The following is a 25473-nucleotide window of genomic DNA, read 5'->3' as shown; positions in this document are numbered from 1 at the left end:
CTGCACACACATGTGGAAAAATCTAAGCCACACAAGTCTATAACGGGGTGTCAAACTTGCAGCCTACAGGCCGGATGCATCACCAATGGCCACACCCACCCCCAGTTTAGCAAAGGGTGGGAGTTGTGATACATCAAGTGACAACATGTCATTGCGAGCTTGACACCCCTGGCCTATAGAAAGGTACAATTGCTTTGAACCATTAAAAAAAAAAAGCTCTGTGCAGTTTCCCAAGTATCTCTTGCAAAGGATTGGCACCACCTTACTGCAAAGCTAATACAACCACTATTATGTTCCCTGGAAGTGTTCCAAATTTGGGGATTTTAGGGCCTTTTCTTTTTTCTAATGAAAATGAAATGGATTTATCTTTTAGCAGCTTTAATTCTTCAGTCATCAGTCATTAAAGCATTAGAACACCAGACAGTATTCCCTTGGATATTTTTTAGGTAAAATTCCCCTCCATTATTGAATTAGCTCTCCCTACAGACCAGGCTTGGCTTTGCCATTAAGCAAACGGCACAGCAGAGCACTTTAGAAGTTTCAACGGTAGCCAGGGAGAGGAGAGAGCTTGCTGCTGCAGCTTCCTTGCTATATGCACTTCTACTCACAGAAGCAGCAAAAAGAGGATGAAAACCTTGAGTTGAACTCAAAGCAGCTTAAAATAGAATGTCAGCAGGACAAGATAAGCAAGGGCCCCAAACAGGTTGCCTGTGTGAAAATCAGCCTTCAAAGGAAAATAGTTCTCCAGAGGAAATTAATTTTTTAGGTTGAATATGCACAAGGTTGTTCTTCTCTTCACTTCCCACCTGATAAAAATTGTATTTTTGCAACAATGTCAAAATGGGCATTGGTAGAAGTTACCATGAACGCCCTTTCTATCTATGCTGTGAGAGAGCCCAGGTTGGGCTGACTCCTCCCTATGACATCATTTAGCTGAGTCTGTACTAAGATATAAAAGCCAGACCCCGGGAGAGACCCCAGCTTTGGCGAAGATACTTGACAGACTGAAAGGTATCTCTGAAAGCCCAAAATAAATACAGAAATATGTCTTACCCTCTCCAGACGAATCAAGGGAGGGGCTGGGCTCTCTCACAGCATAGTTAGAAAGGGCATTCACGGTAACTTCCACCAACGCCCATTCTCCTCCATGCTGCATTGAGAGCCCAGGATGGGACATACCAAAGCTTCCATGTCCACAGGTGGGTCCTCATCTGGCTCATCACACCGACTGTGGAACCACTCGGTGAAGCACCCATCTGCCGAAGGCTGCAGTCACCAAGGCAAAGGCATCCAGATGGTAGTGTCTGATGAAAGGAGACGGGGTTGTCCACATGGCTGCACGACAAATCTCCTCCAAGGATGCTTGGGACAAATCTCCTCCAAGGATGCACTACAGGCTTGGAAAAGAGCAAATCCCCTTGGCTAGAGGGATTTCCTTGTGACTCGGGAGCCACTTCCTCTGGCGACAGCTTGGCAGTGCCAAGGCCTTGCTGAGTAATGGCCTGAAGAGAGTAGGTTTGAAGACCAATGCAGAGGATGTCTGCTCTGGGCGAGAATCCTCGTCCTCTGAAAGATTTTGGTCAAAAATCCCGCCCTCTTCACACTCTGAATGAGAAAAGTAACTGTTCAGATGGTGAAGGCCTTCCTTCCTCATCAACCTCCTCCCATTCTGGTAGAGAAGAATGGACCCTGAGGTCCTGGGGCCTGTGTAAATCAGGATGATGAGGCAAGGAACTTATAGATTGAGAAGGGAGAAGGGCCTGAACCCTTTCCAGAGGTTGAAGAATTTGCTTGAAGCCTTCAGCCAATCCCTGCCTAATGGCTGATGAGACTACATCTTGGATATCCCTTGGTCTATGCTCAAAGGTAGAGGCAGAAGGCCCGCTGCTGTGGAAGTGAAGGTGGCTTCAGGCCTAGATTGAGGAAAGGTTCGAGGCCTAGAGGGAGGGGGAGGAGCATAGGGCACAGAAGCCGGTTGGTAATAAGGCCCAGATCTGCTTAAATCCTGAGGATCTGAATGTACAGCAAGAGCCTCAGGAGACCAGGATGGAGGATGGAAAGGCTCATAGATAACTTCTCCTCCCCTGGGAGGACTTGGTTGGGGTCCACGAGTATCACCTAAAACATGCTGTAGTTACACTCCCTTCTGTTAAATAGTTCTGTTGAACTGCCTCTCTAGAGCTGCATGTCTGCGCTTCTCTGCCCTCAATTCAGCCTGAGTTGCTTTCTTAGGGGCTAGAGCCTTAGCTTTGATTTTAGCAGCCACCTTCCTCTGGACTGATTGGATGCATTGCCTACGTCTTTTTCTCTTATTGGTCTTAAGAGACTGTTCCACTGGGGAGGGGGGAGCTCTGCCTGAGCCTTATCTTGCTCCATTTGTAGAATAAAGGCTCTTGCTTTTGAAGGGAACGTTTCTGTTTAGAAATTTCTGCTTAGAAATTTTTCTATTAAGCCCCTTAGGGTATAAATGGCCCCCGGGCTTACAAAATGGCCTCTCACCTCGTGGTGGAAGGTTTGAATCCAAGATGGCCACTGACTACAGGAAAACAGGCTCCAAGATTGAAGAATCGCTCCTTAGGCTATACAGAGGGCCAAGCGAAGTCAGCAAGGGAAAAACGCAGCAACCAGCTACACGATCAGCTGGCTTAAGCTCTTATCAGTTTGCCAATTGTGTTTACGATCCCTCCAAACCGCAAGCGTGGGGGAGGTCTGCAGACGCTGCCCAGCTTGCCTGCACAGAGCTCTGTAAAGCTGCTCCCAATGTTGCAGGAGAGAGAGAGAGAGAAAGAGAGAGAGCCCTGCTCTCTGGAAGAGCAGCTGCCCAGATCCCTGGGAGCTGCTTGAAGAGAGGAAAAAAGTACTGAAGATCGTTGTTTAATGCTATCTAACAGAACGCTTTCAGAGACACAGCTACTGACTGAAAGGAGCTGAGTCAAAAGCTGGGGTCTCTCCCGGGGGCTGGCTTTTATATCTTAGTACAGACTCAGCTGGATGATGTCATAGGGAGGAGTCAGCCCATCCTGGGCTCTCGATGCAGCATGGAGGAGAATTGTCTTTTCCTTTCAAAGTATACAGCAACACATAGTAAGTTTGACTAATGCTAATAGTTGAGAGAGGAATAGAAAGGAAAATAACTGAGTCTAGTAAGTAGCAACTAATGAGTCTAATAACTAATATTTTGCAGACATGGGGAGATAAAAAAGGGGAAGAGAGAGGGAGGGAGTGTGTGTGTGTGTGTGTGTGTGTGTGTTGCAGCAAAGGGACAAGGAAACTGGCAGATTTCAAAACTGAGAGAACTGTTGAAAGTCTAGAAGCTGAAACAATTTGGATTTTGAAAGTCTGACAGCTTAGCTGAACAAACCTTTTCATATAGTACTCTTCTCCTTCATCTACCAGCTTTAAAATAGCTGCGTTGTGATTAGTTGTTGATTGTGCTTTGAAGGGCTGATCCAGACTGACATGTTACAATTTGGATTCCAAACTAATTTTAGAATGAAAAATGTCTTAGCCTGATGGATGACTTTTATCCATGGAGAGATGGGATTCTGTTACTCTGGCTCAGACCCTCAGGGGCTTTTTATTAGTGTTGTGCCATTGTTCCTCTTCAACTTCATCCTCTTGGTTAAGAGAGATGAGTCAATATGTGACTTGAAGATAGTCCTAGAACACAGGTGTCAAACTCAGTTGCGTCACGTAGATTGTGACATATCACAACGTTGTTTGCCTTTGTGGAGCCGGGGTGGGTGTGGCCTGTGGGTGACACCTCTGGCCCACAGGCCGCCAGTTTGACAGGCCTGTCACAGAACAATCACCATCAGAAAAGGCCCCATGATCATAGTGACAAGGGCCACTTTTTATCATCCTTGGCTGATATATCAACTACAACTATTCCCCGACAAGAATATTTAACCATCAATACACTGTAATCTCCCAACTTAATTATTGGCATGACTTGTAAGTAGTTACCTTCATGTGTAGTCAGGATGTACAATCTAAAGGAAAGTTGCTATGTGATACTCTGATAGGCACCATGTCACATTACTGATAAAAGAACTGCATGGGAAACTAATTTGCTACTAATCGGGTTTATGATTTTAACTTATAAATGAATCCTGTATACCTAAAATAAATGCCCCTCCAAGGGAACTGCCTGACCATGGCATTAATCATCGATATCCCAGTGATGCCTCATCTTACAGACATTCATTTGGCATTTGGTTTAACATAATTATGAGGTTTGTATTCAATCTTTCTACTTATATAAGCATTCCAGGTGGTTTAGAACATTGCAAATAAATATACCCTTAGATAGAACACTGTGCTATATATAACAATGTGTATGCAGTTAGTAAAGTGGTTAGATTATAATTGGAATTGGGGAGATGCAGGTTACAGCTCATCGTTATTTTATTTATTTATTCATTTGATTTATATCGCTGCCTGTCTCACTTTTACATGGTGGAAACTTATTGGGTAAAGTCAGTCAACCTTCAAATTGTTACGGGACAAACGGCAGGAGGAAGGAGTATAATCTATTCCATCTTCTAGAGCAGGGGTGTCAAACTCACTTCATGACAACAGTGTCACGTGATATATCAGGATTTTTTTCCCCTTTGCTAAACCGGGCAGGGGCGTGGCCCATGCATAATGTATCTGGCCTGTGGGCCACAAGTTTGACAGCCCTGTTCTAGAGTTAAGGCAGAATATACAAACTAATTAATTAATTAAACTCTTTATGAAAGAGATATAACCTTAGCCATTTTCTACATTCTGAGGCAGTGGGAGTCAGGTGAACTTCCTTTAGGAAAGCACACCATAGCCTGAAAGGCTCGCAGGAAAGAGAGCTGCTCTGCATATAGATGAGCAAGCCTCTGGCAGCAGACATCTCAGCTAATACTAAGTGAACACATCAGTGTCTAGCAGGAGAGGCAGGCTCTCAAATACTTAGCACATTTAGGACTTTAAAGGGTTAGGTCAGCATCTTTGGTTGCACCCTGTCGGCAACTGGCAGATCAAGTATAAGCATCAGGTGATTGATGTCTGTTTAATTGGCTAGTAGCCTGCGTGACACAATTGCTCCAATTGCAATTTCCAGATCCTTTTTTAATGGTCTAGTAGCTTTATGTAAAGCACCCTGCAGAGTCAAGATGGGATGTAATCTCAGAGTGGATAACCATTGCTAAGTCTGATCAGTTTAGGAAGGGTCACAGCTGGTACTGTGCAGGTACATTTCTTGCTACAGCCTCTACTCATGAATTCAGTACAACTAAACTGGGGACTGTAGATTCATAAATTTCATCTTCATCTTTGAATCTGGTTTTCTTCTGTCAAACAGTCCCTTCATCTTGTACCAGTAGGTAACTTGATCTTCTTCCTGATATAGCCCATTATTGAAATTAGGCAATATTGAAGGATACTAGGAGCTTTTCTTGCATACAGCAATAACGATCAGTGCCATCAACACATCAATGGTGTGTCAATACCCACTCTATTCCAAAACTGCAAATGACCACCACCGATACTTCCCTGTAGATGGTAAATTAAAAAACAGGACCTTCAGGCCCAAATGTACCAGTTCAAGACAATACCATGCTAACATAACCACACACCACCAAGATACCCAAAAAATTAACATGATTTCATCCTGCCCATCCAGTTTTAAAGCAATATTCCAGTCAAAAAATCAACTGGAATACATCCAGATACAGTAATACATTTTATTACTGTACATTATTACATTTTATTGATATGCATCTGAAATGAGGAGGCCATTATTTTCCCTATCCCCTTTACCTATCACTTAAATAACTGAGACTGGCTCAAATATTTCAGATATTCCAGATGACTTTTTTAAATAAAAGTCTTATAACTGCTTCCTTTAAGCCAAGAGGATTATATCTCACCCTCTAAGAAAATATCAATTGTGGGGCTAGTCCCATTCTATTTGATTATTCTGCAAAGAGGGGTACCGGTAGGAGGCAACTAAACAGGGAGTGGCCTTCATCTTTTTTAATGCCCTATCCATGTTCTCAGAAATCTACATGCTAAAAAGAGTCCTTATGAACAAAATCAGAAGCTGCCAATTTTTCCTCCCTGTCACCTGCATGTATGTAGGCGTCCACACTGCAGTGAATCCAACTGACCTTATCTATAAAGAATGATGAAAATTACTCACAGCAAGCTTCTATTTTTTTCTACTTCCCTTCTTCCAATACCTTGATTAAATGATACACGATGAGAAAAATATTGCCACCTTCTTTCATGCAGATATAAAGAGGATGGAGAAATAAGCATTCTCTTCTGTATCCAAATGTTAGACACAATTTCAAATGGTCTTTAAAATGTGCTACATTGCATGTAGCAATAGCATTTACTTATACACCACTTTACAGTGCTTTACAGCCCTCTCTAAGCAGTTTACAGAGTCAGCCTATTGCCTCCAACAATCTGGGTGCTCATTTTACCCACCTCAGAAGGATGGAAGGCTGAGTCAACTTTGTGCCTGGTGAGATTTGAACTGCCAAATTGTAGACAGCTGGCAGGCAGCAGAAATAGCCTGCAGTAATGCACTGTAAACCACTATGAAACACAGAAAATTGATGGCAGAAAAAGGCCCAGAGGTCTATCCAGTCTGCCCTTTGAGTGTTTTCTGTGTTTGTTTTTGTTTTCTTTCCAATTCACTCATTATTTTTAATTATTAATTTTAATTATTATTTATTTTATTTACTTAATGTTTTATAACTTAATGTCTAATCATTCCCAACAGTTGTCCCAGTTATGCTCCCATCCTCTGCTTCATTTCTCTAAGTCTCTTATAAACCAAGTCAACAATTTCACCTTTAGCTAGGAAAAAGACCAGATCGCTAGTAGCTTCTGTTATCTGGAAGCCCTTTCCTGATATAACTATTTATAAATTATAAACCAATTTTGTTACATACACCAGCATGTATATGCTGAAAGCATATATGTTTAACCATCTGATAGCTATTAAGGTGAAGAATGGAATGGAATGGAATGGAATGGAATGGAATGGAATGGAATGGAATGGAATGGAATGGAACGGAACGGAACGGAACGGAACGGGACAGGACAGGACAGGACAGGACAGGACAGAACAGAACAGAATAGAATAGAATTCTTTATTGGCCAAGTGTGATTGGCCACACAAGGAATTTGTCCTAGGTGCATAAACTCTCAGTGTACATAAAAGAAGAATTAAGATTATATTTGTAATTAGAGTTTATTAACTATTCCCATATTTTATTATATTTTAAACATTTTAGGTTATATGATGCATGAGAGACAAGAGTATATCTTCATGGACAGTTTCATCCATTCTCCTGTTGCTCTTCTGGTAAATGGTGCTTCCTCAGTCACAGTACATTGCAGTTGCAGTACAATATAACTGGAGGATACCAGATTGGGGAAGATCCTGCTAGAGAGGGAGTCATTTCTGCTCCAGCAAAAATTAACTTGCTATTATTTCAGATTCTGAAATGACATGTGCTTCAGAATGGATAAACCAATGAGCCTTGATGAAAAAAATTCAGGGAAGCCTGTCCAAACAGTGAAGGGGGGGAGGAAGGGGGTACCAGCTTTGTATTTTGTTTTATGGATCTTTTAAAAAGCAACATTATGTGTAACAATTAGATCAATTTAATACAATTGGCATATGTCACCTGAGGGAATGCAAGATCATACAGCAGAAACATAATTTTCCATGAGAAATTGTTTACAACTGATTTAAATACTTGATGATAACATTCCTCCAGGAAAAAAAAAAAAGACTGGGCAATTGATGAATACTTTCCACAAAAATTTCCATAAGATAACATTGGAAACCAGCTTTCTAAAAGTAGATTATTTGTTATTTCTCTCACAAACGGACTGAGATATATTCATTTCTCTGGCACCAGCTGTTTTCTATATCCTGAAAGACATGCTATGTTTCATGCACCTGCTCCTATTTTCCACTCTTTTGTTTCTTGTAATTCAGCTATGGCAGTCGAGAATTGGACAAGCACTTCAAAAAAATTTACTTTTCATGATCTGCAAACACATGCATTTGTTTCATTTCATGTTTCCATTATTGTATTGTGCCTTGAGGGCATTCAAACCAAGCCAGCTGGCCCTTGCTTTGATTATTTGTAACCTATTGCCCCATAGACTGTCTCCATAAATACTAGAGCTTTTTAATATGAGGATATAATGTCTCTGAGTCACAACATGACAGCATGATGGGTATTCAACTTCATTTTTAGAGCTCCTTGAGAGTCAAGCTAAGATTCCACCCAAAAGTAGTAGTACTGTAACGGCTTTTAAATAGTTACGGCGTGGGTGAAATCTAGCTTTGAACATAGAAGAAAGCTGCTCTGCTTCCTTTTGCTGCTGTTTCTCCTATTCTGTTTGCCACGTCAGATGTTCAAAAACTTCATTTTTAGAGCTCCTTGAGAGTCAAGCTAAGATTCCAAGTTTCCTAATTACGTACCCATACCATTAAAACATTGAACATATGAAAGACATTGTACAATTGAGAACAGTCATTGCAATGTGCGAAATGCATGGGAATTTGGCATGGGAAAGATATGGCTCACTGATGGAAGTGTTAAACCAGAGGTCTCCAAACTTGGCAACTTTAAGACTTGTGGACTTCAACTCCCAGAATTCTTAAAGTTGCCAAGTTTGGGGACCTCTGTGTTAAACCTTAAAAAGGGTTGGGACTCCTGGGCATGGAAGAGCTAAGGATGGCAACTCTGGACCAAAGCTTCAGTCAACCTGATGTCTCAGGTCAGGTCAATACCGAGATGCAAGGGGAAAAGAGTGTTTTATAGTTTCATCTGGAGCACTGGACTATTCTGTCGCGTTGAGCGACCGGTCTGTTGTTTCGCCTTTCTGGTTGATTGCTGAATTCCTCTCAGAAAATAACCCTCTCCAGGGTGAGATTTAAAGTAGCCCTCGCAAGGGCGAGACAGTGGGACCCTCGCAAGGGTGAGGCCAGGCAAGACTCACAAAAGAGTGATTGCCAAGCAAGCACAAGAAATAAAACACACAAAACACAAGAAATCTTCAAAATGAGGCAGCACTTTGAGCCTGGGGGAGATGGGATTCCCTAGCTGCCCTGGAACAGATGGAAAAATCCAGGCTTCTCTCCTCCTCCTCCTCCTTATACGTGCTTTCCAGCAAGATTTCTTCTTGTGGAAAAATACAAGACAGAATCAAGGTAAAATAGTCACACTATTCAAGGCAGCCTCTGCTGAAGACGACCATTCTACAGCCTATTCTCCTGCTGTGTGCATCTGACTGACTGCATCTGCTCTTGCCAATGGTGCTGGCAGCAGTGAACATCTGACGTGGCAAACAGAATAGGAGAAACAGCAGCAAAAGGAAGCAGAGCAGCTTTCTTCTATGTTCAAAGCTAGATTTCACCCACGCCGTAACTATTTAAAAGCCGTTACAGTACTACTACTTTTGGGTGTTTTATCAACGTCTGTGTTGCAAACCATGCTGCACAATGTGGTCCCTAGTAAATGCAAAAAAAAAAAAAAAAAAGGCTGTGTGAAAAGCTGCCACAGTTGGCTCCCCCTGTAAAATGACTGGAGGAAAGAAAACAGCTGGGCCTGCAGCCAACAGAGAAGGGAATGAAAGCGCAAAGCTGACCAGAGAATGGCCATTTGTTTGCCCTCAAGGGCTCCAGGATGTTGGGGATGGAAGAGACTGCAAGGAAATGAGTCTTGGAATCACTCTCTCTGGCAACAGCCTGCAAATTGGTGGCCTTCCCTTCTGACCTTCACTCCTCCGTTAATTGGAGGAGGTTGAAAAATGGCATTTCACGTGATCCTGGCAAGAAATCCTTGCTTAGTGACTACCTCATTTAGTGACCACTCAATCAGGATAGTGATGAAATAGTAGTTTTGTAACCAACCCTCACTTTTATAACTTTTGCAGCCCGGTAAAGCAAAGGAAAACTGAAGTAAGATCCTAAAATCTTGGTGCTTCACTTAGCAACCGCCTCACTTAATGATGGAGTCGCCAGTCCTGTTTGTGGCCTCTAAATAAGGATTATTTGTAATTGGAAAAGTATAAATAAAATTGTTTTTCATAGACTATCATTCAAAGTATTCTTTCTTGCTAAAAGTGAGGGAAGGGAATGAAAGAAATTAGAAACACTGTTGTAATGTCTCTTTTTCTATGGACATAAAATTGCCTTCTTTGAGTTGCATAAATATGAATGTGCATCCTGAAAAGGGCTCCTGGATGAAAGAGATACTTTACTATCTTCAAAAAGCACTCCACCCAACTATAACCCATCAATCTTTTGTCTAGTTCCTGGTATTTTAACGTACATGGTATCATACATTAAAAGAATACAAACAATGGGAAAGTCCATTTTAGCCATATAAAATAAAAACTTTAAATGACAACAATAATATATTGTGTCAGTGAAGTTACTTGCAATTTTAATTGCAAGTCGCTTGCCCTCAGGTGGTAGTAAGTCAGCATGAATTGAAAAGGACTTGCCTCAGATTGACTGCTTTTCCTCATGAGGCCCTGTTGCCCTCCCAGGAGGAGGCCGCTGCACTCAGAAGACCTTCCCACAGCAGTACCTGGGCCAATTCTTAAATCCCCTCCCAAGGAAGGTGAAATTGGCTCCCTCAATGGTCTGTAAATGCTCTTGTAGTTCATTGGGCTTTCCTCCGGCATGGTTTATATCATTTTGGCATTTGTAGCTCTCAGATTTGATTTTATTATGCCCACATTTGCTGTAGTTATTTTAATGGATGTTTTTGTTTAATGTGTGCTAGGATGACTGCCAAGCAGAAGGTGAGATTCCTAGACGTATCAAATAAAATAAATATCTGGCTTTGGTGCTTTCCTATATGTGAGGCATCATGAAATGTTTCTCTTTCTAGTAATCTTTCCACTTCTTATAGGCAGAAAAAGAAGAGCAGCTTGCTTAGAATAAGAATTCAGCTACAAGAAGCAAAGGGGGTAAAAGAAGAGCCTTTTCCAACATTATTTCACATGATCCTGGCAAGAAAGTTTAATAGTGCATCTGACCCAGTATTACCTATCCTTAAAAGAACCTAAGCAAATCCCCAAAACTAATGCAGTCATGCAAAGTTTTGGATGAAAGCCTCATATCCTTAAATCCAAATTTAAGGATGCCCAGGCTTCATTAAACTATTTTGGGATTCTACCACCTTTCCCAGTCAAAGCATTTCCCCAAAAAGTTTTTCATTTTTCTGCAAAACTTTAGATACTCCCAAGACTGGGATGACAGTATTGCCTTCCTTGAAGGGATGGTACTGTTTTGTCTTCATGAGGATTCATACTCTGGGAATCATATTTTCTGTAATCTTTAGAATGTAATATTATCTCACCATTGGAATCTTAACAACCCATAATTCTAAACTTCTAAAGCTCCAAGACAATGTGTTTCTTCAGCACTGTAATTAAATTGGATATAGATATTCACATACACACACAGCTTCAGCCTCAGGCACAGAAACATTAGCATGTGGAAGGGCATAATCTTGCTTGTGTACTGTATGTACCTGTATGTGTGTATACACAGAGAGAGCAAGCACACAGGTGTATTCCAATACAGTTTTCTTTGATCTTCATTCACTTTCCATCAGCTCCTATTGACTCTGCATTACTGGTTGTAAAAGCCATTGTCTTTCATCCTTTTTCAATGGGAAGAGCTGTTTAGATTTTTCATTCTCTTAGATGAAGCAAATGCAAGCTGTAAGTCTAAGTTATGCATGAAGGTGAATATACGTGTCCCAAGATAATGTTGCAGGATCCAATCTGGGTCATTCATCGGGAACAGAGGTTTTGTCTTTCGAGATTTTGGCTCATGCTGGAGCCCATCTTCAAGGAAGAGTCTTCAAACTTAGCAGGTTTAAGACTTGTGGACTTCAATTCCCAGAATTCTTGAGCTAACATGACTGGAGGAGGAATTCTGGGAGTTGAAGTCCACAAGTCTTAAAGCTGTCAAGTTTGGAGATCTCTGCTCTAGCCAGAGAGAAGTTCCCTGAAGATGGACTCCAGCACGAGTCCAAAAGCTCAGAAGACTAGACCTCTGGTCCCAGTGACCAACCCAAATCGCATCCTCTGAGTTATGTTTTCTAGATAGATCCTTTCTTACACACTATTTGAAATTAAACTTTCTACTGACCTTATGATGGATATATCTCCCCAGAGACCTTTTTATTACACATTGAATTCAACTTGCTTTGACTTTTTCAGGGGGATTTATATTACAAATTTGACATCCAGGCACATATTTTTAACTTTTGAAAAATATAAAGTACAAAATATTGAAGGAAAAAAGAATTTAAAATAAAAAGGCAAGAGGGTAAGGAAAAATAATTAGGAAAACGAAAAGGGCGGGGAAGTTACAGAAAAAAATAACATCCAACTTTCTTCAGTACAGATAAAAAGCTAAAAATCAATAACCTTTTGAACTAGAATAAATCATAACTAATAGTACTTCTATCAATACAAACAATATCTAACCATCAAAACCTAAGGTTAGAATTTCCTTTCACTTTCAATAAAAAAAAAAATCCAATAGTAGCTTCCAAACCAAAATGAAACTAGACAAAATCTTTTCTTTAATCAAAACAGTTGATTTCACCATCTCCACCATTAATTTCAGCATCCATTCTTCCATTGTGGGTATATGTGAGTCCTTCCATCTCAGCATATAGAGAAGTCTTATTTCTGCTGTTATATTAAAGGACAAAGTTCCACGGATCTGTTTTTCCATCCAACCTAAAAGAAAAGCCTCTGGCTTCAGTTGTATACTCTGTTTAAGAATTCTCTGAGTTAAAATACAGATGCATTCAATAAGTTATGTATATTAAGGAAAGCAATTCAGAAGGTTCTTAATGCATTGTAATATATAGTTAACCATAAGTAGTTTTTTTGCAGGAAAAATTCCACAGCTGACAAACTCTAAGTAAACTCTAAGTCAGGGGTCTTCAAACTTGGCAAGTTTAAGACTTGTGGACTTCAACTCCCAGAATTCCTCCTCCAGTCATGTTAGCTCAGGCATTCTGGGAGTTGAAGTCCACAAGTCTTAAACTTGCCAAGTTTGAAGACCCTTGCTCTCAGTAGACTTCCCAGAATGAATAAATTCTTCTGAGCCCATCCTGGATCCACCTGGAAACTCAAGTGTATTATCCTTCTTAAAGGAAGATCAATAAACTTTAGTACTCTATAGGAAAATACCACTTCCTTAACTGCTTTTAATGAAGAATAATTTGATCTGGATTTTATTTTTCTTCTGAAGAAGGGCAAATGTTTAAGTGACATTATTATAGGGCAAGGGTCTTCAAAGAGAGAGAGAGAGAGAGAGAGAGAGGAGAGAGAGAAAGTCCAGCCTACCCAGAGATCAGAGATCCAAATGTAGATCTCATCAAAGACACAAGGAAGAACTGTGAACAGCCACGCAGTTCCACTTGCATCGCATTTCCCTATATTTTAATGAAATGTAGGGAAAACCGTTCAGAATCAGATTTGTTCTTGCTGTCCTATCATTTTGATGAATAAACATTCCAGCTTTGACTTTTAAGCCATTGTTATTCTACACCATACAGTGAATATGTAACTGAAGGTCATATTCTCCATTTTAACACTTTATTCAAACAGCAGTGGCCTGTATAATTAAAATTGACAACAAACAGTAGCCTGTACATCCTTAACCGTTCTGTGAATGATTCTTTCTCAGCCAAGCCAATACACAGTACTGAAATTAAATTAAAAATTTTAGCAACAAGTTCTCTGCCCGGTTGCTGGGTGGGCGTGGCCTAGTCACCCTCCTGCACCACAGTAGGGGGGGGCAATTTTGCCCTCCCTGGCTCCGGAGGCTTTCCTCAAGCCTCTGGGAGGGCGAAAAAGGCCTCCCTGAGCTCTAGAGGCTCTATGGAAGTGGGAAATAGGCCCATTTCCAGCCTTCCCAAACTTTTTGGAGGCCCATTTTTTGCCCTCCCCAAGCCAAGCACTGCACTTACCTGCATCCAAAACATCAGGACTCCTGGGAGGGGAGGGGTGGGTGGGGCCAGCCAAGAGTGGGATTTGGAGGTTCTCCTGCACAGAATTTTAGCTAGGGGCTCTCCTGAACCCCTGCGAACCCCCAGCAGCCCACCCCTGGAAATGAGGGGCTGGAACTTAAAAAATAATAAAGATAGATGACAGAGTGTAATTAAAAAAAGAGAATGCTTCTTAGCCATCTAGCAGCTTATTGTTTGTTTTGTTAATTTTAGCAACCACAATCCACATGACTTGCACTTTGCTAGGAAAAGTTGCTATGCCAATTCCTAAATTTTGGACAACATCATCAGAAAGCCGGTATCAAGGAACTATGTAGAGAAGAATCTCAGAGCAATGAATCCAATAGTAACACTAAATAATTGCTAATACTAACCAATTAGCAAGATAGAGTGGCTTTGGGGTTTCCACCATCCTGGGTCTGGTAAGGTTTATCTTTAGCTATCAATGGAGCAGCACTTCCCTAGACGTTCCTGGACCAGTCTTGACTGCTTGATCACTTCCCAATTGGACTTCGCTATATGTAGTCTATATAGGGCTCCCTTGAAAATCACCCAGAAATTACAACTGGATCAGAACCCAGGAAATTATGATAACTATCATTCTAACATTAGTAACATCCTAAGCAAATGAACAGAAAGCATTACAGCTAAAATTTAATGTCTTATATGCATTCATTCACTCATTCATTCAATTTTAATAGCCATATATCTCAAACCAGTAGCTTAATAAATATTATTTATTCATTTTATTTTGCTCTTGCCCAACTCCAAATTACTCTATGAGTGTCTGAATTCTGTGGGTGTCAGAAACCTTATAAAGAAATACAATCTGATGAATGTTACAGATTTAAAGTTGCTAAATTCTTCACAAAACTCCTACTCAAGACTTCAGTCTCAACATGTGAAGGCTCAAATGGCATAGCAAGCCTAAGATAACTGGTGCTCCCCTACATGTAAACTGCACCCCTTCCATACCTGATTCACTCATGCTGTATTTATGAGTTTTGTATCAAGGCCTACTATTTAAAAAAAATCAGACCCCACAATAAACTTCCTCCAGGGCAAAGGAATTGTCAACCATATTTTCCCTGCCCATCCTATACTCAACATATGTACCCAAACCCATTACGGAATCACTGTTTTCCACAGTAACAGGGATACAGTTCAACATATGGGCAAATATATTGGAATTACATCTTATTACTATATATGAGCCAACCCTTGGCTTCTCCTCAGCCACAAATTGCATTCAGTACACATACACACAAACAAGCACACAGAGAAACTAAGCCCCCACGATTTGAGCAATCCTATACTATTCAATCAAGAGAAAACAGTCTTTATAAATGTTCTCCATATAACCCCTGTGTTGAGATATGGTACAATTTATTTGATTCACTTAATTAATGGATTGGTTGGTTAAAAGCAAGCCAGCTAATTATTGGCTGGCATGCTAATAGTAATGTGCTACTTTATAACACCCAGGTGAGCCTTCAGGGTAAGCGATAAAAAGAAGTCATTAAAGTTGCTGAATGAACAAGCAGCTGATCAACCAAACCTGTTAAACCCAAATACTAGAATGTGAACTGTTATACAGACATATTTATTACAACTAAAATTTTCATATAATATCTACACAAACAGTGTAGAAAGTATATGTGTCATCAATATGTAAATAATATAGAACTTGCCCTGAAATTGGCAGAATCCTAAATCTAGATATGGACTAGCCTTATTCTGACATATTCTGAAGACAGAAGAACTGAAACAGAATTTTAGAAGACCTGAAGGAAAACTAAAGGGTATTTACACTTTTACAGTTGGAAAAACACAATGACTCCTAGTGCCTACAAATTTTGATATATTTGTGCCCAGGATCTCTGCAGAAACAAACTCCAGAAAGGAACATGGAGGAAGAAAAGGGGATCAGTATTGTGATTGACTATGCTAATTTTTAATTGCATAATTTAATTATTGAATTATTTTATTTTATTTTGGCATGAGAAAACATGCAAGTTCCTCCTCTCCACTGGAATACTGGATTTTATATGGCTTCCCTAAACAATTAAATAAATACCTTACATTTATGTTGCTCATTTATATACTTCACATAAAGCCAGCCCTTAGCAACTATTTCAATAAATAACAATCAGAACCCTGAAGAGATACTCTGAGACAAAAAGAACAGCATCATAAAACAAGACAAAAATCATAAAATATACAATATCACAGCATCAAACAATAAGTAATCAAAGAACAACCCAGAATACATGGCATCACCACTAGAAATCTGGCAGCAGATTAAATTATTGCTTCTATGCTGAAAAGTTATGATACAAAATGGATTTTTGGACTCTTCTTAAAACACACAATGAAAAAAAGAACTGAACTGTTTCAAGGAGGGAAAAACATTAGCAATATAGTAGTTGTTTCCAGGCAATTTTCCTTCCTGGTGCACAAAATTCCTTCCTTCCTTCCTTCCTTCCTTCCTTCCTTCCTTCCTCCCTCCGTCCTTCCCTCCCTCCATTTGTATGACTGTCCATCTCAATAAGTGACTCTAGCCTGTGAATAAAATTAAAATAAATTCTATAATTCAACTATATAGACAGATGTGGCTTGGGAGCCAATTCTAGTCAGTCCACAAGACATTATTCAAAGGTTCAGTGCACCATCAAACAGATTTTGGAATTCTACCAGATTTAGAAGATGTAGGTGTAGCCCTTCAGAACTGGCCAGTGCCACTGTAAGGAAGGGATGAACCCAAACACTGCAAAACCCAGATGGTGAGCTATCCATGACAAAGGAATCACTTCTGTCTCCCCAACCAAAGATCATCATTATCATTGCCAAAGACCTAGTCTAGAGGATAAACTACTGGCTAAGTGAGGGCAAATGTCTGAGACAGGTCCAGGGTGTTGTGGTGGTCATGCATTCCTGACCAGTTCTGAAAGATTGTATTGTCTTTCAGATCAGATCAGGAACTAAGACTGCATGAATAAAGTAGACTCACAATACAAGACTCACAATACAACCTCCAATATCATTCCAGGCAGAGAAACTGTTTGGCAGTCACTCGGGGTACAACAGATCATAGAACACCAGCAGAATTCCCATCTTACCTTGCTTTCTTAGCTCTAGTCAAGCATGCTCTAAACTCTTAGCCTTTCGTATCTTAGGCCTGGAAGGGAGACCTAGATCGTATCATCCATATTTCAGATCTCTATTACACAAACCACTCTACCTTACTATTTGGAATCAAATCACCCAGAAGATGGTTTAGTCAGTAATTACCCAGAATTCAACAGGAGAAAAATGAAAATGCAAGAGTGTTTCCCCTATGTTGGAAACAAAGCACCGCAGAGGGATAGGCAAACTCTCTTGACCCTTAAATGCTGTTGGCCCTCCCATATAAAGTAGACAGGAAACATAATTAGATGATCTAATTCTACTTTATTGTAAGGCTACATTAATAGAACCTTGCAAAACTGAAAGTACAAACTTCCTGCCCACCAATTTTAGTTGCCTGATCCATTAAGGCATGTCCTTTCTCAGTTTCTTTCTGTGACTATTAAGTGATTGAAGAATCCTGCCTCTCTTGTCTTATTCTTTCCTAGGTAGCATCTCTTCTTCTCTTTCCTCAAAATGATTAATACATTCCATTACATGTACTTGTCCCCTTAGATACCACCTTCCTGGCTCAGCACTTACTAATAGCCTATCCCTCCTTCAGAATGTACCTTCCATGCAATCAAAGAAACTATCGTCCTGAATATACTATCTTCTTTCACCTATAGTAGGGGTATCAAACTTGCAGTGTCACATTGTCGTCACATGATGTATCATGACTTTTTTCTCCTTTGCTAAACCAGGAGTGGGCATGGCCAGCTCATGATGCATCCGGCCCAAGGGCCGCGAGTTTGACATCCCTAACCTATAGCCTTCATAACCAGCAGAGCAAGACTCAACCAATAATGTCACATTCTAATTAGTATGTTAAATACCCCCCACTCCAAAAAATTACAGTGAATAATAATTCCTCTAACATTAATTCATCAAGTTCTTCTTTTTTCTTCCTCACTTACTCTGCCATGTCCATCTAGCCCACCAACTTTAGATTTTCCAGGAGAATTTCAAAATGATACAGTATTATGATTCATTACAGCATAGCCTGGCTAGGGGTCCTGGCAAAATCCTAAGCAGTGCTGTCACTCAGACGCCATTTTTACTGCTTTTATTATTTTACTGTTTTTACTTTTTAAAGAAACATTAAATGTTTATAATCTACCCAAAAGCTTTGCTTATTTATCAGATTAGATTTATCATAACCATAATCCAGTTTAGCCTGTAATAATTATGTGGCTAGACATTATCCTTGACTACAAGGCAACATAGTATATGATATTTTATAAGACTTTACCCAAACATTGCATTTATTAGTCATGTAATACAATTTTCCTTGGTGTAGACATGATAAAGTGAGAAATGCTTTTCAAATTCTGTAGTAAAAATGGTATGGTATGATGCTTTAGGAGCTCTATGTATGTGGGCACATGTATGTGCTTGTGCACATGCACCTTCAAGTCAGTGTTGACTACCTAGACAAGTCCCTGCATATTTTTTGCAAGTTTTCAGAAGTAACTTGTCCTTGCCCCCTTCCTAGAGCTGAGAGAGAGTGACTGGCCCAAGGTTGCCCAATTAACCTCATGTCCAAGGCAGGATTTCAACTCACAATTTCTAACCGCCACATCAAACTGGCGCTCACTCATGGAAACACATGGTGTGGCACTGGGTCAATTATACTCTTAGACCAACCTACCTCACAGAGTTGTTGCTGCTAGTATAAAGGATGAATGATTCCAGTGTACATTGTCTTGAGCTGTTGGAGATATCTAGCACAAAATAAATAGAATCTGTAGCCAGTCAATGAAGCTGAATGTGGAGAATTCGTGAAAAACCAATGTAATTACTTCTTCATATATTAGAAGCATATATATGGACAACAGTACTGACACTCCAAGATATATTGATGGTTACTACCTTAAATGTTTTTGGAATGAGATTGATTCCAGTAATCAAATGTCTGAGAAGCATCCATATGATATTGCTGTTCTCGTTCATAACCTTCTTGTGAACTTCCCAAGAGGCATGTGTTGCCTATTGAGGAAAAGGGAGGCTGAATTAAAAAGAATTTTGCTGTGATTCAACATGGCTCTTTTTATGTTAAAATGTTTAAGATCTCTACAAAATGTTAACAAGACTGAATCTTCCTTCAACCCAAATTTTCCAGGAAGTCTGCAGTATTATTTTAATTTGCAGCAACTGCTCACACGTTAAATTCCTTTAATGAATAACATCTTACATAAAAATAAATAAACATTAAGATGTAATTAAAGAAATGTATAAATAACAGGAGCAGGCATTGGGAATTACTGGGATCCAACTCAGAGTAGTCTTTAATATTAGAATTAGTTTTAAAAAATTTTAACTGATAAGCAATTTTCTGTCAGAACCAAGCCTGGAACCTGTTTTAATAAGCACTTAATTCACCTGAAGTTCTCTCATTATAATCTAATCTCTTAATGTATGACATGGTTTGTATTTTTAAAAAATCAAGCAGGTAGATTGAAGATTGAGCAGCACTGTTTTGACTTACAACTCAAAACAATCTCAAGGCTTCACTTGCTCGGACTTTCAATTCGGCCCACAAATCTCACAGTCAGTCTAATGATGCAGCCAATGAAATTCCATTGTATACTCCTACATCTGTTTCCTAGGTAACCATCACAGAGCAATATAAACTGGAGAAGCACAGCAAAAGGAAAGGCACAATGCAGCACCAATCCTAGCCTGTGCTATCTCTGCCTTTGAGCACTCTGGCACTCTTCTTTTCCAGCTGATTCATGCAGAGAAAGTTATTCACAAACTTAAGAAATTGCTCTCCTCCTTTTTTTCCCCTTAAAGGGGTGGGGGGTGGGGGCATGAATGCTGAATAACACAAAATATACATTCCTTCCTTTCTTTCTCTTCAGTGAAATAATCACAGGGTTGTCCTAAATGTTTGATTGGAAAAGGATGGATAGGTACATTGTTCAATACTCATAAGAATGATGTGCAGAAGCATAATGCATGTATGTCCGGTGCCCAGATACTAACCTGCTCAGCAGAAACTAGGGCCAGTCGTTATAAAGCATCTTGCATTGACCAATCAAAGCCTGAATGTTTTCCAGAATGAAAAATTGCATCTGCATATTTCATGCATGCAACCTCCTAAGAGCTATTGCAGCTGAGTAGCTACAAGGGTGAACAATAATCCTAAATCTTTTCTCTGCCTTGAACAGGTTCCTAAACCTCAACTTTATGACTGTAAAACAAAGGAGGCAGGATGAGGGTGTTAATAAAATTGACTTGCCTTGCAGGACATTTTTAAGGCAGTGACTTAAGGAGATACACTTTTTTGCTTTGAAGGCAGTGGTCTCTTATGGAATCAGACAGTTCAGACTGCTATCTTCCTAGCAATAACAGCCTCTCAACATCCTTCTTGTTCCTACCGACATATTTACTGGAATATATTTCTCACATATTTGTTATTGGATGGAATTTATTTCCTATATTTACTATTGGGGAATAATTATCCATATTATATTTAATCAATTTAACATAATACTGTTAACACTGGAGTAAATCAAATTCATCTTTTCTCCCCCTTCACCCATTGCTTTGTCCTTATCTCATCTACTTTTAGAGTAAAACCTCAACATGCTATCAGAAGATCCAGGGTAGTCACGGAGCCCCAAACATACTTCCCTATTCTAAAATGCTACACTGTACAAGGTGGACAAGGCCTTATCTTCATCAATAATATATTTGAAATTAATCTTGAGGCAAAGCAGAATCCCTCTTACTGAATGTGTACAGCTGGGAAATTGCAACATTTTCTTGTGAATGAACCCTGATAAATAACTCTAAGAACTTATCTATGAATGCAAAATATTGTGCCTAAACTTGTCTGACACCTAATGACCATTGTATTCTGCTTGGTCCATCCTACTTCAAAACGAAATAAAATAGGTAGCTTTGCTACTATTAGGTGGATGAAATCCAAAGTCATATTGCACTATGCACATGATCAATAAAGTCAGAATGAGAAATTACTATCAGTAACCTAAAAAGTCTTATTTCTCCAAATCCTGGTTCATTAAACTGGAAAGGTCATGCTTTCTGAATTATACCAAGAGAACATGAACAGGCAAAAAAAAAACCTACACACACAAAAAAAATTTGGGAAGAACTATATCAAGTCCAGTTTCTCTCTTAATATTAAAGAGTTCACAATACTATTGTAAAGTTTTCTGAGAGTCCAAATGCAGTGTGATATTTGATGAGCTGCCTCTTGTTTTCCCAGTAGAAAAACACTGTCATGGTCTGTTGTACAGGAATATTATTGCTTAGTGTTTTTGTTCTTTGTGAAAAAAGAGAGAGAAAATAGAGGGGAAACAGTAATTTAGAAGATGAGAAGGGAAATCCCTTCTCTATTACTATGCCAGACTATATCTTATGCTCCACATTCATTCCAATTGATTCAGACTAATTTGTTTTCCATGCCTGTATGTAATCCAATCACTCTGAATCTAATTGGACTCAGAATTAGATCAATATTCTAAATTGATCTGAATGTTCAAATTGAATTGAGTCCAATTCACACACACTACAAGATATTCAGCACATCAGTTTATCGCCTAAACACTGACCAGATTGCTTTTTAATTCCCAGGGAATCTTAATGAGCCTCTAAGTTCAGGAACTTATTGTGCATGAAATCTCTCATTGGTGTTTCATACAGTTATATATTAGAAATGATAAGAAATTTGGCTAAATGTTAACATGTTCTTTTATTGTCAATATTCTCAAGTGAAATAGAGATAATCATATAGAAATTGCCATGTTTTATCAGCTCTGTGATTTCTTTAACCCAAATTTTATTCCCTCTCTCTTACAGTAGGGAGTATAGAGCCTCATCATCAAAGTTTCACAAAAAAAATCAAAGCCAGGCAAGCGATAGTTCGACAGAGTTTAGCAGTGGAATGTTTCTATCATATTCTCTATGTCTCTATCATATTCACAATATCACAATATGATGTTTCTATCATATTCTCAGAGGTTGAGAATCAAATAAGCTGCTCTTCTATTTCTTCAGTTCAATATTTCTAACAATCAGAGAAGAATTCTGTAGTGCATTTTCACTCCAATAGAAATGAATTCTTATGTTTTGCCTATCAAGCCCATCTTGTATAAACCTGGGTGCATATATATGCAACATGTATAAATCTCCCCAATGAGAATTTTTTTTTATAAACTTATAGAAAAAAGTTCAATAAAGAAGAAGAAAGCAAAGGAGTGTAACTTGCTAGGGAAGGCACAAAAATATGACAAAACTATGAGTTCAGTCAATGGTTCAGAATTACTAATGTGTATCTCTTGCATGTGCCATCAAAGATAGTAGGTTTAGTTGTAATATGACCCTGGAAACAATGTACAATAATTTTAAAACCAGTAAGGAAAGTAAGATTGTTAATCTTTGAACAACATTAACAATCCCATTCCATAAAATATCTGAATTGCCAGTTGAAAACACAATGATCAAACGATGCTAAAACAACACCACACAGTAACAAAAGAACACTGGCAGAAACCTAAATACTTAAAATCATTTATTTACAGATATGATATCTATCTCATAGTATATAGAAAGTTGAAAACACAATCTGGAATTTGTGACTAGCAAGAGCAATTTATTTGCTTAATATAGTCCTGTAGCTTCGTTGACATTTTGGAACACTGTTGGTAGCAAGAATAAGATGCATTAGCAATAGGACCTTCAGCCACATCAAGGCAAAAGAACAACACACTTTGCCCACAGGTATATAAAAACAGAAGAGATCAACATTGGAGGCATTGTCAATTAATCTCCAAAGCCAAGTACATTCCTTACTCCAGTCTACCTTCATATCACTCTTAAACACAGGAAGAAAATTCAACTCTGGTGCAAGGTTTTCAATCTCCTTCACATTCTGCCACCTGGTGGGACATTTCCTCAAACTTTTATGAGCCTGCTGGTGCAGCCTTAATTTGACATCCCTCTCTGCGGATCACACCAACCCTGTCTCTCTTTCTCTCCTAACTCAGAGAACTATTCATCAGCAAGTAAGGAAACCTTATAAGGGCCATTATAGTGACATTTCACAAGAACCTTAATAATCCACTGCAGAAACTCATCCCTGGCAACCTAATTGCTGCCTGGCCCGGCTGCCTTTCCTCTTTCATTTGTGCCCGATTCACTTGCCAAATTCCATTCCCATTCTTGACAAGCGGGCAAACAAACCACTGTTAAATCCCAAAGAGCCCCATCCGTTCACTCAAAGAATCAAATAAAGGTACAATTTTGGCCAGCCGTTGTTTTTTTGTTTTGTTTTGAGGTGACTTCTCTTGCTCACTTAACGTTAAGACCTGCTGTCTTACGTCCCCTGGAAGTAAATAAATTATCCAGCAGCCTCAACACCAGCCTGCATTTTTTTCAAAGCGTGCCCCAGGCCCAAGCCCAACAGACCAATGCAGGCGCCCTCTTTCTTCCCACCCACTCGCCGTCCTTCTTCTCGGCATCCTCAATCGCCCCCCCCTCAAGAAACACACATATCCACACCTCTCCGCCCCGCTCAGCTTCAAAGCACTTTCACGCATGCCCTCCGGCGGGTGGGTTTGCCCCGGAGGGGCTCCGCCGAGCCCCCCTTCCCCCTTACCTTCTTCCTGCATCCTCTGCAGGCACAGGGTTAGATTCTTCCTCCAGCCCGGCATCCCGGCAGGGGGGTCAACCCGCCAAACGGCGTGGAGAAGGGTCGGAGGGCTCTTCCTCCCGGGGAAGGCTTGAGCAGACAGCTCTCACCCCCACCCCCTCCCCGCTTTTTATTTTCCTTTCCCCCCCCTCCCCGCTCCCCCCACCCGCCACCTCGCCAGGCCAGAAGTGCAGGGGCAGACGGAGGCAGCTAGGGAAGCGAGGCTGCCTGCGGAGCCAGTCGGCTAAGCGTTGGCGGCCGCCGCGTGCTCCATCTGTGTTTTGGACCGGTAGGAAAGCAAGGAGGTGCGGGTGGGGGGGAGGAGGGCAAGCGGAGGGGGCTGGCCGAGGCGGCGAGGAGGAAGGCGCGAAGCCGGCAGACCGAGCTCACTGCTGCGCGAGACGGGAGGCTCTCCCCGGTTTGTTGCGCGAAGTCTCTCTTTCGCCTGCCCTGGGGCACGGAGATAGGATTAGATAGACGGCCACGGGAGCTGCGGTTGGCCGCGGGGCGCCGGAGGGGAGGGATCGTACTAAGTAGCCGCAGGAGCCAGGGGAGCCGCGGGAGGGGACGGGGAGCCTTGGCTTGGTTCTGCCTCTGCAAGACTAGCCTTCCTCTGATCAGAGCGGGGTTCCGACGCCCGGCGATCCCGGGTTGGAGGGTTGATGGGGTTGGGGTTGAGTGGCAGGAGGTTCTCCGAGTTCAATCCCGCGCCCTCCTCCCGCCCACGCTTTGCGGGAACGGTGTGAGGTAATACAATCTCACAATCTCGGACTGGGTATTACCGGAACAGCCCCGGTTCGTCTGAATGAGTTGTTGAGGGAGGGGGATGTGTAATCCGAGTTGCGAACTCCACACGTGCTGGGTTCTTTTGCCTCCCTGGGGTAAAAGGCAAGAAGGAGTGTGCCTTCCCTCTCCCCAGGGTCTTTCTCTCTCTCTTTTGTAAAAAGGCGGGTAGTCCTCGACTTACCACAGTCCGTTTAGCAACCCGCTCGAAGTTAACAAAGGCACCACAAAAAAGTGACTTGTGACCATTTGTCACACTTATGACCGCTGCAGTATTCCTTGGTCACGTGATGTAAATTCAGAAGCTTGGCAACTGGCCTGCTTGGTATTATGATGGCCCCAGGATCATGGGATCACCTTTTGCAACCTTCTGCACGGCAAAGTCAGTGGGGAAGCCAGGTTCACGGAACAACTTCATTACTAGGTAATAACTGTGATGATTCGCTTAACAACTGTGGCAAGAAAGGTCGTCAAAGGAGGCAAAACTCACTTAACAAATGTCTGGCTTAACAACCGAAATTGGGGTCATAAATCGAGGACGACCTGTGATGTTTAAAAGCTGTTATCCGACCAGCTCCCACAGAAGGGGAACTCCTGGTCCTTTGGGTTTGTCTGTAAGAAGCTGAAGTGCAGTTGTGGCCTTCGCTTAGCAAGGCTAAAAAAAATCCATGTTGTTCTCCTGCGATGGCTCACTTGCTGCCTGCCTATTATTCCCAGCCCATAGGGATGGTTGTTTGAGGGTTGGCACTTCACCCCATCCAGTGAGGGAAGGCTGGGAGCAGTCATTAGGACATGTTTCTGCAT

The 25473-nt window shown here is 40.8% G+C and overlaps 1 protein-coding gene across 1 annotated transcript in view; it reads right to left on the bottom strand.

Annotated features, from left to right (window-relative positions):
* GRIP2 (glutamate receptor interacting protein 2) overlaps positions 1-23953 on the bottom strand; it is a 494881-nt gene extending 470928 nt beyond the window's left edge. Inside the window, exon 1 of the mRNA XM_087923753.1 lies at positions 23854-23953. Within this exon, the coding sequence (XP_087779879.1) occupies positions 23854-23908 (55 nt within the window). The 5' untranslated portion in view covers positions 23909-23953. The remainder of the gene's footprint in view (positions 1-23853) is intronic.
* Positions 23954-25473: the final 1520 nt, after the last annotated feature.

The sequence above is a fragment of the Pseudonaja textilis genome, chromosome 2 (assembly GCF_049901715.1).
Source record: "Pseudonaja textilis isolate UNSWEBS1 chromosome 2, rPseTex1.2, whole genome shotgun sequence".
Classification (NCBI taxonomy): domain Eukaryota; kingdom Metazoa; phylum Chordata; class Lepidosauria; order Squamata; family Elapidae; genus Pseudonaja; species Pseudonaja textilis.
This window is presented reverse-complemented; position numbering and strand designations above follow the sequence as displayed.